We start from the raw sequence: 18,750 nt of genomic DNA, 5'->3' as shown, positions 1-18,750 counted from the left end.
TAATTGAAGTAGTTCTCGATATTGTACAACATTAATTCGTCGAATACATTAATGTGGCTGCCTTCTCGACAATAGTCTTTAGCTTGAAATTAATTGTATGGCAAACCGGCAATTAGCAAAACAAGTTGCAATATATCAAGTGCACTAGTATATACCACGTCCCTTAGGTTCCTTTGGCTCAATGCCAAATGATATTTGGTAGCGCATGAGTTGTTTCCTATTTTTGTACGTAAATTTTCATTACTGGCGTTAATATCAAAATGATTCAGGGCGGGCAAGTTCGCCCGGTTTAAATTTAGGATTTCTCGCGCTAATTAACCACACCACAGAATGTCAAATCAGGTGTCTGAATTCGTCGCCGATAGAGAAACTAGGGTGTCGAAAGCGTTTGTGTGATGCTGCTGCAGTCGATCTCCTGTAATGGAATTAAAGAAAGTGAAAACGAGCGGAACGAGTGCATGACAGTTTCCTCCAATTTGAAAGTGATGCTCCGTCATTAATCCAAATTAGATGGTAGCCGAAACCTACCGGTATTTCCAAAGTGAGAAGTAGTGCAAATAATTAGCACCGTTAGTGCAAAGTGTGAAGACAAGGGTGATCATTTCGGAGTACTGTTTGTGTTTGTGAAGCTAATAAAAGGAGACCACATTTACAAGAAACAAACATGAGTGCCCGTGGAATGCTGCTCAAGGTCGATGCTCGCCGGGATTCGTCACTTGATTTGCCAAATCTGGTGATATCACCTCGATCGCCGCAAATTCTGATCCACGATTATTTCCCGTCGACAGGTAATTATAAAGTAGTGCTGAACATAATACTGTTTTATCGTTGACGAAATATTATTTTGTTACAATAAAAGCAATCGGAATGACATTGGAATTAGAATTGTCAATAGTGAAATAATATATGAAATGTTCTTTTTAATTTTGTCCTGACCTTTACTGATGGAACATTAGTCTTCGTCTTCTCCAAGTAACAGCTTCCTGTCTGGTGTCTGTCAAAATTCAAAGCATTTCGTAACGTCGATGCATTTGAGCAGGAAATCCCGTAGCAATCAGCCAGAATTCCGAATATTTTGTTGCCACCCGTTTTAAGCCTATCAAAATTTATTTTCCTTTGACTGACAACGTGGACTATTTCATCACTGCCTTAAAAATGTACTTGAACTCTGTAACAACTATATATACATACAAGTTCAAAACATCCGGTTATTAATGATGGATTAATTAGACTATTCCAAACAAATTCAATCGGAAATAGTATTGCTAGACAGCACAATGACCAAGAAGACCAAACATATATTGGAATTACGGAAGGATTCTTTCTAAAGAGTAAATTTTGATTAATCAACATTTGTGCATGAAAGACACAATTTATTTAAATATAGTTGAGTTTCACGTTTCGAAATAATCTCATCAGTAACTGGCACAGAACCTATGGTTTGCTGGTGAGAAAGCGAAATTGAAATCTTGTTTTTGACTGGCGAATATCTATCATTACTATTAAGGTTCAACTGAGAACGCCTCAATAAGCGGCCATCTTGGAAAGCGAAAAAAGCAGTTTTTTCACACCGTTGGGAAAATCTTCATGAAAATGAATCAATGTATTCGGGGCATTGGTAGAGTATCGCTGAGTGATTTTCATGAAGATTTTCCAATGATGTGAGAAAAAACTGCTTTTTTCGTTTTCCAAGATGGCCGCTTTTCTAAGCTTTCTCAGTTGAACCTTAATATTACCGAAATATTATCATTTGTGCCTTTCTCAATAGAGAGGATATGCAATCACTGTGAAATTCGCCTTTTTAACGGAGGGCCGAGTGTTATATCATTCGACTCAGTTCGTCAATATCAGCAAATGTCTGTATGTGTATGTGTGTATGTGTGTGCCTATTTTCAAAACTTACTCATTTTTTTAACCGAATCGCTCAAACTTAATTTCAAATGAACGGTATAACGCTCCCATAATCTGCTATTGAAATTTTTGTTGATCGGACTTACGGTTCCGGAGTTAGGGCTTGAAGAGTGCGTCCACACCGCAAATTCCCATATAAACTGGTAACACCATGATGTTCAAATCGTGTACTACGTATTAAAAAGGGTCCAACTTAACTTGCATTGGGGGGGTCTAGATCACAAATGATCATTCAAAGCAATTTTGTCCACATGGCCAATCAAAGATTCTTTGAATATATTGTCCACTATCGACTGTTCTGGAACTCTCGGGTTCTGGACGCATTCCAGAATTAAAGTCACATCGGTGTTAACTAAACCGATTTTCATGAACCAAGTCTCAAATGGTTTTTCAAATTATACTTTATAAAAATGATGATGATCCTGACCATCTTTGTTGGCGTTTTTGTCGTCGGCGTTGGCGGGGGAGAGGCGCTGCTGTCGATTCTCGTTGGTCGCTTCTGACTTTTACTATTTCCGGGCTTGGCTGTTGTCCTGGATGCGGTTCGGATATAATTGCCAGTTATAATTTTGCCCAGCATAGAATATTTCACATTACAAAATTAACCACTGGATCATTTAAAGAAAGTATTGGTATGTGATCAAGCACGAAATACATCCTCGGGCTTCTACATTGAGATTTTTGACAAATCATAGCTGGCGAAGGAAAAATATTTCAAATTTAATTCTTTTGAGTGGTTTGATGGCGCTGATAAAGACTAATTTGTTTGTCAAAGAAAATATTCTCCGGGTTGGATATTTTTGTTCTAATTAATTTTGGTTACTAGCACGTAATTGCTCAAATTCCACGGAGAAGAATCCTAATAATTATCTTCTCTCCTGGTATTGACATACAGTCTCTGGACTTGCTGAAACCGTCTGAAATCACAATTCTTTCCGTTCAAGATTTGCCGTTCGATGCATGAAATTAACGGGAACCAATCACGAGCGAGCTTTGGCCAGACTTAAATCCGGTTTTTTTGTGTGTGTATGATACCTTCGACCCTTAGGAAATGCTTCTGCTAGTAGCATGTAACGATACAAACTGCTTCATACATCAGCCATGTCCAGCTCACAAATATTACGTTCTCGGTATTGTACAGCCCTCCGTTGACCCCAAACAGCCAAATACAAATGATAATAGAAACAAATCTGTAGCGGACCTATATTTAAAATTTTTCATCATTTTAAGTGTTCGGGTGGTGCACCATATTGACGGCAATCTGACCGAGATGAGAATTTTCACCATTTCAGAGTAGTTTTCGAAAGATTTTTCAAAACACAGTTTTTTTGTTATTAATGCATGTTATACATACTCCAAATTTTAATACTACACTCAGCCAAAACATACAGTGAATATTATAAGAATTAACTTATGATGCGCAGGAAAGTAGCAAAACTATTTTTTTTATTTCGATTATAGAGGTTTTAACCTTAAGGTCATTCACCTCTTCGAGTTGGAAAAATCTCTTATGAAAAATTTCTAACCCTATGTGTGGGGTCGCGACTCGAACCCATATACGCTGCGTACAAGGCAATCGATTTACCAACTACGCTACGCCCACCCCCAGCAAAACTATGTTTTCATAAGATTAATATGTAAACATACGAGTTTTATGATTATCTTACAATTTTATTAGATATTGCATATGTCACCCATTTGAATCACATTCGAGCATCTTATGATTCTCATGAACATAAGAGAAATGCTTAATATTTGGTTTATGAAGAATCAAAGATACCATATGGAAAATCAAATCATAGCAAACAGATTATACAAAACAAATGCCGTTTCATACGACAATCTTATGATTTACATAAGTCCTACTTGTGGCTAAAAAGTATTCGATATTCTTCTGAGGTTTGCTATGTTTTTTTACCTTAGTGCTGAATATATTTTCGACAAAATGGCCTGACCCATCAAAGCATTCTGCTAAGTATAATGGAAGTTATTAACGTTCAAAAACTGACGCGGCTGTTACAGCCGATATTGGAAGCTTAAATTTATGTATTCTACATTAAAAGTATTGCGCCAAGGATGCGTTGAAGAGTATATCGCATCAATAAATTGCGGTTTTCCTGACATTTTTTTTAAATGTCGGAGTTCCACCAAACCGCCCTTTTTTAAAAATAACAGAGAGGACACCATTTACTCCGGGAGATGACAATGGGCCGTATGAATAAAAAAGAATTTACTTCAAAAACTAGCAGATGCTAGTAGTAAAGTAGCATTGGTATGAATAAAAAAAGCATTTACTACAAGCAACTTTCGAGCATGTGACTTTACTTTTTCGATCATAGTAAACGCTATTCTGGTATGAATAAAAAGTGGGTGCTATATTTTTGTGTTTTGGTAGTAGTGGCAAGCATAGTTTTTTCTTTAATTATATGCTCACTTTAAGCTAATCATGTGATAAATTTGAATAACGAAAATATTTAATTAAGTGGTTACAAAAAACATGGATTCTGGTCAAACGAAAAATCTGTCACTACATAATTATTTTATAATTCGCAATGAAATAATTTTTTTCTGGAAAATATTGATTTACTTTTCCGCGTGTTTGATTGCGTGGTAGAACAAGTCAAGTGAGTCAAATTGATGAAGCTTAGGACTATGTGACTTGACGAAGCCGAAAATTTTAAGATCATCTGCGATGCCCGTCTTTAATTTGCTGAATAGACGTATCGATCATCGTAAAGTGGCAGATTCAGTTGATCATTCTACGACAGTTGACATAACGCTTATCGTACGAATCTTCGTTGGACTTGACTGGAAATCACACTTCAGACAAATGGGACGTTTCGTTGTAAACTGGGTGGAGTTTTTTCCAGGACATCCTTGAACTGCTCAGACCTGTGAACGTATCAAGGACAAAACCTTACATGTCAATTTTGTAATCAGTCGGCACACCATATAAGTATCTCGCTTCGGAAGAATGCGATGCCCCCAGGGACTTGCTAAAACTCCGACTTCTGGTATGGAAGTCTTGAAACGGGCATTGTAGGCCTCTTTTGTTTACCGAATTCCGGGGTTTTGGAGATACAGAGAAGATTTTGGACGTTTGATAAGCTACACTTGGTATAAAAAGAAACATTCTAAATTTTAATGGTTCACTACCACGGTAGGTTGGGATGGCCGACGCCCTGTAGACCAGTGGCAGCGGCGGTGGTGATGAAATGAGCGTACTGAAAAGTTCAACAACTTCAACAAACTGTTTTTCTCGAAACACCTTTTTTGCAGCTGCTCCTCCCCGAAATATTTTATTACAATTTGAAAAATTGTATATATTCGACAAAAATGTGCCTAATATTTTAAATGGAATTATCTAAGTTTCTTTTTCAAAAGTTATCTTCTGAGAATATTTTCTTGTAGTGAAAATTGACGACAGACCTCGGCACCTACTGGTTGGCTCGTTATGGAGGCTTGACCTATCGCCGAGGACTACATCGACTAGCTCGCGAAGAAGCGGAGAATTAAATGGCTCACTTGTATCGTAACCAAACTGAGAGCTAATTGGTTCACAAACCGGCATAGGTATCGAGAGAAATTCCGGCACCGGGGAACTCTCAGTCGGATTAAGGTGAGTTTAACGCCAGGGACTATCTGAGTAGGTCGCAACAAAGCTGGGAACTAAATGGCTTACGGAAACCGAAGTTAAATGGCTCATGCTATCAGGAGCGAAATGGATCACTGAAATGAAAGCTAAATAGCTCACGAAAACGGAAGCTAAACGACTCACAGAAATGCCTTGCGGTAACTTACCGCTGGGTAATATCCGAGTGGAGTTCGTGGCTAAATGGTTCAAGCTCGCCGAGGATCTATATAGCCTAATAGATGGATAGAATGGCGGAAAGCAAGATGAATGACGGAAATTAAATGGATGAAAGGTCGAGCTATTTCACGGATAGCGAGGGTCCGAGTTAACTTCAGAAAACTCGTGAACAAAAGGCTTCGTGATCGCCAAAATCAACGGGTCTTCATGTGCAGCTGTTTCGCACCTACAAGTTGGATAGTGGTACAGTTCAGTATAATGTTGGAACAGTTAACCGAACAGTGGGTGACCGACCAAACAACGAACGCTGATAGTCATTGGTGGTGACTTCAATACCTTGGTTTTTATTTATTCATTTCGTTTATTTGATAGGCACAAATGCGTTAGCTTAGCGGTGCCAAATTCTCTTGTTTTTACATTTTGGATATCTTCAAACTAGGAGGTTATAATGTTGAAATATTTTTTTTATGAAAGAGAAAAAAAATTTACAGCTATCTTAAGACTAGAAATAAGATTCTATATACAAGAGAGGGGCAAAAGCAATACCTGGGTTGTGAAGTGGGCAGTAGAATAACGAACACAAGAGGAGATATGTGAACTTGGACCTACGATTGTGCAATGAAGGTTCCTTTAGCATATTTCGAAGAGACGAGAGGGAGTCTATAATCGATGTTACATTCTGTAACCCTTCACTAACGGTGAACATGGACTGGAGAGCAAGGCTGGAAGAAGTCATTTCAAATGACATTTCTATACGAAAGTTAGGGAAACACGACAGCCCCGGTGCAAGTTTGACTACGGCTGCTGTGCATGTAAACGGACGAGAGAAAAGCAAAAACGTTCGTGCTACTGAACGTGCCTGTTACATGTTCCTGAAAGTTTGGTTATTAGGCTTGGTGCCGTAGTTTGGTTTGGTTCGCTAACAGTTGCAAATGTATGTAATGGCCCTGTGTCTAACTTTCATCATCCGTTGCGTTAGAACTGTTGCAAACAAATTTCATAGCAGCGGTTCAAAATGAATGTAGTGAACGACATTTGTGGCTTATATAGGACTGCAAGCAAAATATTAGCGGTCACCTAGTATCGTTGAAGGGGAAGTTGTTGGCCGTTGAAAATCAATAGTTTTGGACATTTACAATCCGCTGGGGGATCCGTCGATGCGTCAAGATGGAATTTTTTTTTTCAACTTTTTAATAATGAGTTTTATTTTTTTTTAATCTAAACATTTATTTGAAACGGCTCAATGCGTTAGCACAACGGAGCCGTGGGTCTTTTAATTTTTTTTTACAATAAGTAAAAATTAAAAAAAAATCTAAGAATGTCGGTCTGCCAAATCTTGTTGACGCAGTTTGCTGCAGCGTGTTGAAATCTTTTTCTTTGGCGGTGAAGCCGCTTGGGGCTCATTCAGTCTGCCTTCTTCTTTCGCGTTATCGTTCCCGTCCATGTCGTCATCGGTACTGCTTTCTTGCTGTTCACGATCAGAGGTTCTTATTTGTTTCTTGTTCTTACGGGTCGCTGTTGAATGTCCATCTGCTTCGGTATTTGCTTTTTTATTGGCGATGCTAGTTGTTGGTTTGGGAGTGGTTGTCGTGGTCGTTGTACCTGCAGTATTGGTTAATTGGATCGTTGTTTTTGGTTGATCTGAAGGTGTCGGTGGCTGCTTGTTAGGCTTGTTGGCTGTAGTAGATGAGTTTTGACTAGTTGCTTCGGCGCATGTTTTTCCGTAGTGGACTGTATGGTTACAGAATTGGCATGTTGGGGTCTGCCCGGGATATGTGATTAGTGTTGTTTGCTTATAGGTCACGCCATCCTTCGATGATTTGCATTCGATAGTCATGTAAGAAGGTATTTATTATTTAATTTCTCCAGGTGTCATTCGTAATAGATTCTACTTCGCCATATTGCGACATGATTCGTTTGATGTAATCTTCCCTAGTTCGCGGGGCCAAATCATGGATACGCACGTCCACCATGTCGTTTTCCATATGCACGGGGATCTTGATACTGGTGTTATTAAATTCGACCTCGTGTTGCATGTTGTTCTTTGCAATGAAGTTTTCGACCTGTGCTAAGCTTCTAAACGTGATCAAAACACAGTTTTTTACGTGATGGAGCTGAATGTACGTAACTTCAGCGAGATTAAGCTCCATTTTCACTTTAACTAATTTTAAACTTTAACTAATCCTGAAATGTTACAATTGATCGAATCTTTTCGGGATCTCGATTCTCTCACTGATAAAACGATAAAAACGAGGCTTACGATTTCGTTGGGTCTTACGAGTGATGCTTCTTGAAGTCACTATTATAGCTTGCCTTTTGAGGGTTAAGAGTGCGACCACGCATATAAATTGATACCACTATAACAGTCTAGATCACTAATGACACCCCAAAGTCGCTTTGACATTGGCCGACATACGACGGTTCCTGAGTTCATAGAAGGAGGAACTGAAAAGGAAAATTTAAAAATCGAATTTTTATTTTTGATGCCAAGTGTCTTTAAAATGCATAAAACGTCGAAATTTGATGAAATCTCGAAAAATAATAATAAATATTGAAAATAATCGATTATGCAGAAATGAGAAAGGCACGATTGCACCGATAGGTGGATTAAAACAGGTTTTATATTGACCATAGGTGAACAAGTTCTCCAAAATAGGTTTAAATTCACAAAGGCCTATTTGAAGTTTGCCAATTGTTCGATCATTTCGCGTGGAATGACCCATATGCATTTTATAAAGAATTAGTTTGTGTTAGTTTAGAGTTACAGTGAATCTAAAGTTATTTTTGCAATTTTTTCTAACATCTTATGTGTAACCATTTATGTCAATGAAATATGTGTTTTTCGCAGCAACCAACACATTTTCAAAATTTCATACATATTTAAAGTAGTTGTGCTAAGAGGCTGTTTTTTCGTGCGTCCTATGAAAATCCATCTAGTAACTGTTGCTTCTTGGAAACAATTAGAACACAACATACTGGTGATCCAACACAAAAATGGCCATGTTTATGGATTTTAGTGTTCGACGTCGTAAAATATATAGAACACGGCGTAGCAATGAATTAGGCAGTTTTAAGCACTAATACCGGTTTACAGAAAATAATGTCGAATGGTTAGCTGCTCATTTTCTCGGTTCATCTCATGAAACTAGAGGCGGTGCTTTAGTAATTTAATTTTTCTTCGATATGTTGGAGATCCCGGATTCCAGGTAAACAGTTTTGTTTTGGAATAATAAAACAGCTTTTTGTTATACATCTAATAACGTTAAATTTATGAAATATGTGCATATTTCTAGGTTGGTGTTGGGGAAGATATTGGAATACACCAAACGACTGTCAGCAAAACTATTTGGAACGTATGCCAAAAAATTGCATCAAAATCTTCTGATTGGATTAAATTTCCGGTCACGAAAGAAGATATGGATGCGGCTAAGAATATATGGCGTAGAAAGTTCAAATTTCCGGACTCAATAGGAGCATTGGACTGCACTCATGTCATTATTCAAAGTCCATATGAACATGCAGATGAATATGTGAATAGAAAAGGTTTAAAATCGTTCAATATACAAGCTACATGTGATGCAAACGAATTGTTCACCAGTATTGATTGTACATGGCCAGGATCTGTACACGATTCTAGAATATGGAAAAATTCATCAGTGTTTCAGGTAATGCATGAGAATCCTGCCGAAGCCTTATTGCTAGGTGATGATGGCTATGGAATTGCTCCTTGGGTCATGACTCCATTCAGAAATCCCAATACCCCCCAACAACAACGGTACAATAAAATTCATAGCAGTGAACGAGTCATAATAGAACGAGTGTTTGGTCAGGTCAAGCGGAGGTTTCCATTCCTGCAATCGAAAGTACGAGTTAATACACGTCGTATTCCAAGCATGATTCTGTCTTATTTTGTGTTGCACAATATAGCCAAATATTTAAAGGATGAAGAATTTGAAGAGGTTCGACCCACAAGTAATAGAAATATACATGTTCCAATGCTTGATGAAATAAATAACAATGATAAAAAAAGAGGTCAAGCAAGACGTAATGCTATTACAACATATTTATTTCAATTGTAAACGCCATATTACATAAATATATCATAATTTATTTCAATATATTTCTGTGCGTAGTTTTTTAATCCAGTTTTAGTTAAATTCCAATGGCTAATTTCTGGGTTGTTGTGTAGCCTGCATGTAGAAAGAGAAATTCGATTATGTGTAAAAAAATTATCGTTAATAAGATTAAATAGAATCCTCCGTATCTGTATCCGGTTGGTGGTTTTGCTCTTTGTAGTCATCATCTGATCGATGATTGTCGCATTCACTATCTACTCCCGCAGAATGAATGGTTCCAGAAAACTGTTCATCTTCTTGATTGGAGATTTGTGATCTCAACACCTGGTCAGCTTTCGACAGCACCTTTTCTATCTTTTTTGTCAATTCAGTTTGCTCAGTAAAGTAATTCAACTGCTTCACAAGCACGAGGCGCTGCAAATCAGGTGTGCTCAAAGTAGCCGTTTCTGTCGTCTCAAAATACCCCTGAAATAGGAATTAATGAAGATTTGAGTTTATGACTTGTTTTAAGTGATTGATTATTTGCTGATTTAGAAGTTTCACTATACCTGGTGTTTTGTAGGAATGGATCCTTTCGATAGCATCGATTTTCTTTGTCGACCGCTTCTATAGGCTTTGGAACTCGTGGATGCCTCAGATGGTAAGTTTCGTTTGTCTTGTGAAGTTCCTTCTCCTGGGCTCAAAGAACCAGAATCGCTTGCATCGGATTCGGAATAGCTTTCGGCTTTCTTGCACGTTCCAATAGATACACCATCTATTTAAAAACATCAATAATAAGAGTAACTATGCGGGCGAATTATTCCGTGAGCATGGTACTTACAATGAATTTTGGATATTGCTGGATTTTCAGCAGCTCCGAGAAGGTCATAGATGATCTTTTCACCACGACTTAAATCGATTTTTTTATTTCCAGTCGCCTTTTCGTCGGATTTCACTTTCACCCGGTTCTTTAAGTTGTTCAGCTTCTTCAGAACTTGCTGTTCGGTGAGCGAAACACCTTTCTTCCTTGAAATGTGATCAACAACCACTTGAACAGCTCTCTTTTTCATTGATTTCAAAACGGGAGTTTGCCCTTTTTGAAACAAAATCGATCCGTGTTTATGCAAACAAAGAGCGAAAAAAGTATCATCGACACGCTTAACTGGTTGTGATTTTACCGTACTATTTGCATCTATTTGGTCCATCCGAATGTTGTTTTCGTCCAGATATTCACCGAGCGTTGGGTTTCCTGATTCCATTTTTGTTTTTTTACCCGGAAATATACAAGAAAATCCTCACGACGACCACGAACACAACGAATTGGGAATGCTTTACAGCTTGAATTGAAGTAAACGCTAGCTTTTACTTTTTCGAATATAGCGCATGCTTTGATCGTTTTTATTCATACCGACGCACCGTTTACTTTAATTTTAAGACTTTACTTTGCTTTCGAGCATTTACTACTATTTGAGCACATGCTAGTTTTTATTCATACGACCCAATGCTTCAAGCTTGTGTGCTACTGTTATATTCAAATGCACCACGCGACTCTTACTCACTGACTGTTCGGGCTGACCATCGCTACCAGCAAGCATTTCTATCTCCTGCGAAGACAGAGTCTCATCGACGAGCGAATCATTCCCAACTTTACCATTCAAAAACATGGAATAAAACATTGTTCCACTAGACTGGAGATAAGTAGTAATGATTGCTATCCATAAATCAGAAACATCAGCTTCCTACCACAATTCGTATCGGCTGATCCTGCACCATTTACTCCCATCAATTTTCGAGATACTTCTTACTCCCCTTTGTTCTTCGATACATCGAGGCACGAGGAGACTTATGAAATTTGGGATTACCTCTGTTTGTTCGAAGATTCAAAAAATGGTTGCGAATAAATAAATACGAATACGTTGCCTGCGAGAATATATTTTCCATGGACTTGTTACGTATCGAAGAGTCCCAATGGTTACAGTCTACTTTCTACCTCAGCCGCTGTAAGACCTACAATCGAGCCAAGTAAACAACAGGCCTCTCGATCTAGTGTACGTTGTCTCGAGAACAAAGGAAGCATCGGATTATTCTTGTTACCATGAGTAAAGTTGACGAAAAAGCTCTACTCCGACCCAACGCCGCGGTCGTTGACTTGAAATTTTGTTCAACGCGCCCGAGTTTTTGTGAAGTGGAATACCTTTTGAAGGTAAAAATGCAACTTAGACTTACGGAAGTGTTGTACCTTCAGTATCATCATCTTCGCAGTGCAGTGTTAATAGCATTCAACACGTTAGCACAAGCTGAGCGTTTCGTTTTGCAGAACAACTTAAAAGACGTGGTTGAGAATGACAACGTTGGAATTAAAATTCCCGTTTATATTGAAAATGATTATATAGATGTAAAGCTATATGACCTATCACATCGTATCTCTCCTGAGGCAATTGCAAAATGCATGTCACACTACGGAGAAGTAGAATCCGTTACACCTGATACTTGGAGAAACTTCTTCCCGGGTACTCCTAACGGCGTTTTTGTAGTGAGGATGCGGGTCGAAAGGCCCGTACCCTCCTACTTGACAAAAAAACTCAAAACTCACGGAATTATAATTAAACAAACTACAGAGAAAACCATCTGATCGCGGATACCTGGACGTGAAAAACAAAAAAGAATTAAATGACCCCCATGCAGATTGCAGATTGCCAGCAAACCCCGCGAAAGAAGCTCTCCGCTCGCAATAAAAAGTTGCGCGCACGAGATCCAATATTATAATAATATTTGTTTATATTTTTATTTTTACATTTGTAAACATGTAAAAGATCCACGGCTCCGTTAAGCTACCGCTATGAGCCGTATCAAATAAAAGAATTATAAAAAAGTCCCAATGGTTTCAGTATCATCCTGCTTTCGTATAACTAGCTGCCATCCAGAATGCCCTGAACACTTTGCAGAACGACCATTAGTTAAGTTCTTCTTACTTTCAGTTTCTGTCAATAGTGAAGTATTTTTCCGATTATTGTGTGCTGAACTGAAAATCTATGAACTGTTCAAAAATGACCACACTGATTTGCCTAGGTGTATCTCCGTACAGAAGACTGAACGGCTGGGACTAAAAATGTCATCCACGAACAGCGCACCGCCGTCCCTTTTACGACACCCTGCTGTATCAAAAGAATCTCTGACGTGGCGAGCGTTTTTAATGACGAAAATTCTCGGATTCAAATGATCAACCCTTCATGGTTTGCTGTTGGCAACTAATGCATTTAGTAACTTCTTGTAGATATACTAAAAATTAAATGTACAATCGTAATGGTTAGAGTTGCTAGTAAGACATACCTGACAGCACTGGCCAACATTTCGGAATTGCCAAACGTTAAACATATCAGTTTGGTTCTACATCTACACTAAACACAGAACTGGTTCCATGTCAAGCTGTTCTCATCGTGCATCTTTATTAGGAATGTATAATTATTATTATGCTCTTTGTCTAGCTCAATAGATTCCAGCCGGTAAGACAACAAACGAAGAGAAAGTCTAAAAATGCCTAAACAAACAGCTGATAACGTGGCGCTGGAACGGTGTATCAATTTGAATTTTTTTTTCCTGGAATGAAATATTCCTATTACAATTTGCTTCAAATTTGTTACATTGTTGCTTAGGATTTTAAAATGGGATTTAATATTTTCAAATTATTTACCGTATAAAATTCAAAAAAGGTCTGTGGAAACAAATTAAAATTGTTTACCGGATAATATACGTTTATCCTATATCTATGATCTGCGCCTTGGTGCAGTAACTTGCAAAGACTTCTTAAAGCTACCAGTACTCGCTGGACACGTTCGTCAAATTCGATTTCTTTCTCAAATATTTTATACAGTATACCACCGGCTTTATACATTCTAGCGAAGAAAAACTATTGCTTCTGGCGCCGCAGCGTTTTCCCTCTGCCTGTTGGTCGTGCGATGACGTTGACTTATAATTGTGAAGGTCGGGTCGAGTCACTCCGTAATCGGATGCCATTTCGTGTTTCGATGTGCTCATCAGAGAAAACTGGACTGCGTCCGGTGCTGCTGTGGAAATAGTAACCGCTTAGCACTCGGTGGGTGCAGTCAGTTGTGTAGAATTTTGGAAATTGTAGCCGGGTTCTCCAGAGTTGGGCTGAATGAATTTCAACAAACAGGACTCCCGATCGGTACTGCAGATCCTTATCGATCAGCAACTGATGGAAAAGTTCAAAAGACCGAATAGGACGGAGAGTGATTGCGATGATGGTGGTGACGTGTTGATCTTTGTAGTTGATATATTTTGACTTCTTGTTTTAAACGTGTTCTAACGATTCCATAAAACTAAAATGGTTTTATTGTTTCTGTTGATTATTCTATAGCCCAATGCAACGAATCGCCAGGAGGGATCCACAATGCTATTGGAGGTGGAGCTGGTGCTGCAGCGCTCAGCATGTCGCAGGAGAATATCCCCGGAGGCTTACCGAACGAAATTTCTGCCCCATACGAAGTGCCACAGTTCCCCATCGAGCAGATCGAGAAAAAGTTACAGCTTCAACGGCAGTTAAATGCGAAGTAAGTACATATCCTTTCTTGTTATACGTTATTATTTAACCTTAGAACGTTGCACTGGGGTACAAATGCATCCCACGCCATCTTTGGAGCCTTGTGAAGACGAGAATTCGACATTTGCCGACGTGGGACCCTAACCATAATTCAATTTCGAGTGCATAGTAAGAGTAGGAAATGGTGGTAGAGTTGGTTTGCTTTTGGTCTTCGTGTAGGGGAAAGTGAGGCAATATCACCATGTGGGGTAAGTTGAGCACCCCCGTTTTCCAAAAAATTATGTACAATTTTCGATTTTTTTGTTTGCACGAATGCTCCGTCAATCACTATTAGATGATGTAATATTTCAATTGCGACAAAAAAACAAATCTTAAATCACGAAAAATACAAAAATCTGACGGGATGCCAAAGAACTGAAAATGTTCTAAGATTCAAGCTATATGAAATAAGCATTCGCATGACGTATGTGTGCGCTAATTGAAACATGCATACCTCTTCGGAATATTTAACGGCTTTCTAAGCATTCCAAACATAAAAATAATTTAACAAGATTTTGTAGTTTCCATAAAATAAATCTGCGGAAATAGCTTTACGGCATGGGGCAAAATGAGCAGCACACAAATCTCATATGAGTTTATGTATTAAATTCCGAAAAATTATCCATATGTAAATGTTTTATACCTGAAGCTACTACGAACGATGAATAACGATGAATTCCCCAGAAAATTACTCGCAAAAATATGATTTAAACAAAATGGAAATTTGATTCTAAATGCTGTTAAAAAACTATAAGATGAATTTCATAGGCAACTAAATGTCACTAAATCAATCGAAAATATGATTCTTAATAATTATAAGTGAAATAAATTTAAAATTTTGTAATAAAATATAATATTTTGCGACATGATCATATTGCCCCACAAGGTTTTTAATAAGCCAAAAATCGATCATTACAAAAAACGATTATTTTCAAAGATTTTGAATTTTCTTCAGCATGTTTAGTAACTGCATGTGAAGAATATGTTTTATTCTACCAATAGAGGGTAATTTGGGATTATTTGTATGTTTTGCTTCAGATATATTTGCCTTCGACCTTAGGGTGCTCATATTGCCTCACTTTCCCCTAAGCAGGAGTCAAAGTTGGCTTGGATTACAAAGTTGGCTGGGATGTACCCCAGTGTACAGTTAGTGTTTTGTTCTGTCAGTGGAAATGTGACTCGTGACAATATTAGTTTAAATATTAAATTAATTCAATTTAATTTTGAAGCAAAAAAAAAATCGTTCTCATTTACGTTGAATTTAACTGTTTTTTTTTTGTTTTTTATTTCGATTATAGAGGTTTTAACCTTAAGGTCATTCGCCTCTTCGGGTTAGAAAAATCTCTTATGAAAAATTTCTAACCCTATGTGCGGGGTCTGGACTCGAACCCAGATGAGCTGCGTACAAGGCAATCGATTTAGCAACTACGCTATGCCCGCCCCTAATTTAACTGTTTTATTTTCTATTTTTTATAGCTTTTAAAGATAATGGCTTGCAAGTATAATCTGTGCACAGGAACTATTGTAACAGTAGCGTTCCGTGTTACCAATGTATTACTTATCAGATTTTTTTTTATTATTTCGATTTCCGCCCCATTTCGTGGTATATTCCAATACCCGATTTTTCGATTTTCACTCGTCCAAATAATTGCATTTTTCAGAAATATCGAAATTCCATTTCATTCCGTTATTAGACCATTCTTTCAACTTTTCAAATCTTTTGAGTTTTTACAAATCGGCTGAAAATTTGCAGTTTTAAAAATTTTGTAAAAAAGTCAAAACCGCGATTTCTCGCATCTTTTTTTTGCTCAAGACAATTTATTTACCAATGTTTCAATAAAGTCCGTACTTTCACCCACACAGCTGTTTTCTCAATTGAAAAACAAAGAAAATGATATATTATTCATTTGTTTTGTTTGCATTTTTACCTGCGAGAATTGCGATCAAACGCATGGGGGAACGTTTGTGCCCCAGTGCAACGTTCTGACATAAAAAAGTGTTTTGGTGTGATTCAATGATTTTGATTTAATGTTATATCTAGAGGGTGCTTTTACTGTTTTTTTCAATTGGATCATTGAATGAAGAATAAAATTATTCTTTTATTGCATACAGCTCAATATTCTAAACGTAACTATATAAATTTATTTCAATTTATTTTCAACGAAATATTTTATTGATTTCTGTCTTGTCTGACACTATCATAAAATATTTTTTTATTTATCAGTAAAGTTTGACTATGTACCTTCAACGTGAGCTGTCTCGGAAATCATCCAAACACTGAACATCTTTCTTCCAATTGATTTAGTTTTCATTGCATCATGTTTATCATGAAAAAATATCTGATCGAACAACGTCTTCAAATTTTGGAGTTTTACATAAAAAATGGCTGCTTGGTCATGTAAACTTTCCGTAGTTTGTTACCAGAAAATAATCTTTTTGGACGCTTTTTAAAGGCCGACTCGAGAAATTTCGTGAATAACAAGTTCAATGTTAAGCTCTAGCTCACCAGTCGCCCTATAAAAAATCCTAATGGACATTACCCTTTTATGATACGATTCGTCTATCGACCATTGCTTCAATAAAAAGATTGTTTCAATTAGCGTAAGAGTTGTTGCCCCCTCTTGTGAAAACTAAAGGTTTTCATATTCTTGAATGACGCCAATTGGAAACAACCAGTCCTCAAACATGTCCCAATATCGTTCACCAATGACGTTAACGATGGTCTCAACATCATGTTTGAAGAAAGTCACACAATCACAGATGTAAGGGATTTTCTAGGATCTTCTCCAGCTACTTATCATTAGGGCGACTAGACACCCTGGTATTCCATGATATGTTCTGGTTTTAACTGGCTGTCTTGGTTTCTAAATTTTCGGGGAAAACGATTGATATGTTCTGGTTTGTCTTGATTGCTATGGGCCTTCTTTGTTTCAACGAACCTTCGATTTATTTCCTCTGGGTTAGGTTTCGAATATGGCCGTTCGCAACCATAACTGCAACACAAAGTCACTCACAAGAAGAGTACGGGTCACGAACCCTACTACACTCGAATCACCCAATTGCACCATCCAATATTTATTTTTAATTTCTAAATGGTGCCTCTTTATATTTCTTTTTAACTTCTTTGTCTTACATTCAAATTGAAAAGAGATACACCGAGACATTCATATGTACGTGATATATGAGTGAGCTGTGGTCAGCTTGGAAGAACATCTGACAGCCAGCATCAAGATTGTGGCAGCTGTCAAAAATTTTAAAACGGCTGTCGAAACTCTGCTATACTTCTGCTAGCCATGGCGGTCAGATTCGCTGTACCATTGATTCTTTTTGTTTGAATTTCGCCAAGTTTACGTTTTAGATGTAGAATTTGTAGATTTCTATGGTTGTTGAAAAAAACATCAGGAGACAATTGGATTTAGTTGGAAATTTGGAATGTAGGACGAAATTTATATTAACGGTTAAAAAGTGGAAAGTACGTATCAAACTTGTTCCAGTCGTGATCCAAACTCTGAGCGTTAGCGACGTCGATGATACAATGATTACCAGAGTTTCTTTTAGAGTAACATCGTTTTTAGATACGCAACGCGGTGCAATCGCTGCAATATTCCTGAAAAGTCACATAGACGAATTCGCTTCGAATAAACAACGCTCCTCTTCGGTGATTCTCTCCGTAATTTCCGTATAAATGCGAGCAGAAATTTCTTCATGATGCTTTTCTAGAAGAATCTTGTAACTGCAGGGAGCTACATGGGTTTTGGTTGAAGGTTTCTGAAATTAAAGAAAAAAATTATATTAAATTGATTGATACTGTTTATGGATTCGTGGAAGAATCTTTTAGCAAATGCTTAACCCTTTCGGAACTCGAATTCGGTCATTCTGAGTTCTTCCTTCAATCATCATGGCCTAATAGCTTCCGTTTGCACGTAGTTCAGCGATGTTCTGTGTAGTCAGCTTTATACCATCCTTTAAGAATCCTTCAAGCTTTCTATTGTGATGCTCTAAAAATGTCAAAAGATTTGGAGACATTCAGAGATATTAATTTCAATATTTAAAATGTCTGTTGTAATGAAAAGTGTGATTCGCTTTCCGCAGGTTCAGATTGCTTATTAAATAAGACATTTCGATGTAAATTTCGAATTTTTCAACGTTGAACTTCACTTTGAACTTATCTTTTACAGTTTAAAACTTCGGTCATAATATTTGTTGGAAGCTAATTTCGACGTACGTATGATGTGCGTCTTTTGATTTTCCATGTGAGTGCAGAACATTTTTATATGAGTCTCCAATGGACTTATCTTGTCCGCACCGAAACACGCAGTGCGCTTTTAAGAGAAATTGTGCAAAATTTGATTTGTTTCTGTTCTTTGGATTGT

General features: G+C 37.6%; 1 protein-coding gene, 1 long non-coding RNA gene and 1 pseudogene across 7 annotated transcripts in view; 2 read left to right on the top strand and 1 right to left on the bottom strand.

Moving 5' to 3' along the window:
- The window catches only part of LOC131678864 (AMP deaminase 2), a 76,144-nt gene that overhangs the window by 26,905 nt on the left and 30,489 nt on the right, over window positions 1–18,750 (top strand). For 3 of the 6 annotated variants that reach the window (XM_058959301.1, XM_058959294.1, XM_058959282.1), the window contains exons 2-3: window positions 511–788; window positions 14,156–14,348. In XM_058959301.1, coding sequence (XP_058815284.1) covers window positions 665–788; window positions 14,156–14,348 — 317 coding nt within the window. In that variant the 5' untranslated portion in view covers window positions 511–664. Of the gene's footprint in view, window positions 1–483; window positions 789–13,866; window positions 14,046–14,155; window positions 14,349–18,750 lie in introns of those variants that run through there. The other 3 variants (XM_058959286.1, XM_058959308.1, XM_058959317.1) reach the window with 3 other exon arrangements.
- Window positions 8,435–10,291, top strand: LOC131678932 (putative nuclease HARBI1; annotated as a pseudogene).
- The window catches only part of LOC131678939 (uncharacterized), a 38,348-nt gene continuing 37,457 nt past the window's right edge, over window positions 17,860–18,750 (bottom strand). Inside the window, exons 3-4 of the long non-coding RNA XR_009303763.1 lie at window positions 18,228–18,375; window positions 17,860–18,145 (exon numbers count right to left, since the gene is read on the bottom strand). This is a non-coding gene — a long non-coding RNA (uncharacterized LOC131678939). The remainder of the gene's footprint in view (window positions 18,146–18,227; window positions 18,376–18,750) is intronic.

The sequence above is a fragment of the Topomyia yanbarensis genome, chromosome 1 (genome assembly GCF_030247195.1).
Source record: "Topomyia yanbarensis strain Yona2022 chromosome 1, ASM3024719v1, whole genome shotgun sequence".
NCBI lineage: Eukaryota > Metazoa > Arthropoda > Insecta > Diptera > Culicidae > Topomyia > Topomyia yanbarensis.
Note: the sequence above shows the minus strand (reverse complement) of the source record. Positions and strands in the feature narration are given on the sequence as shown.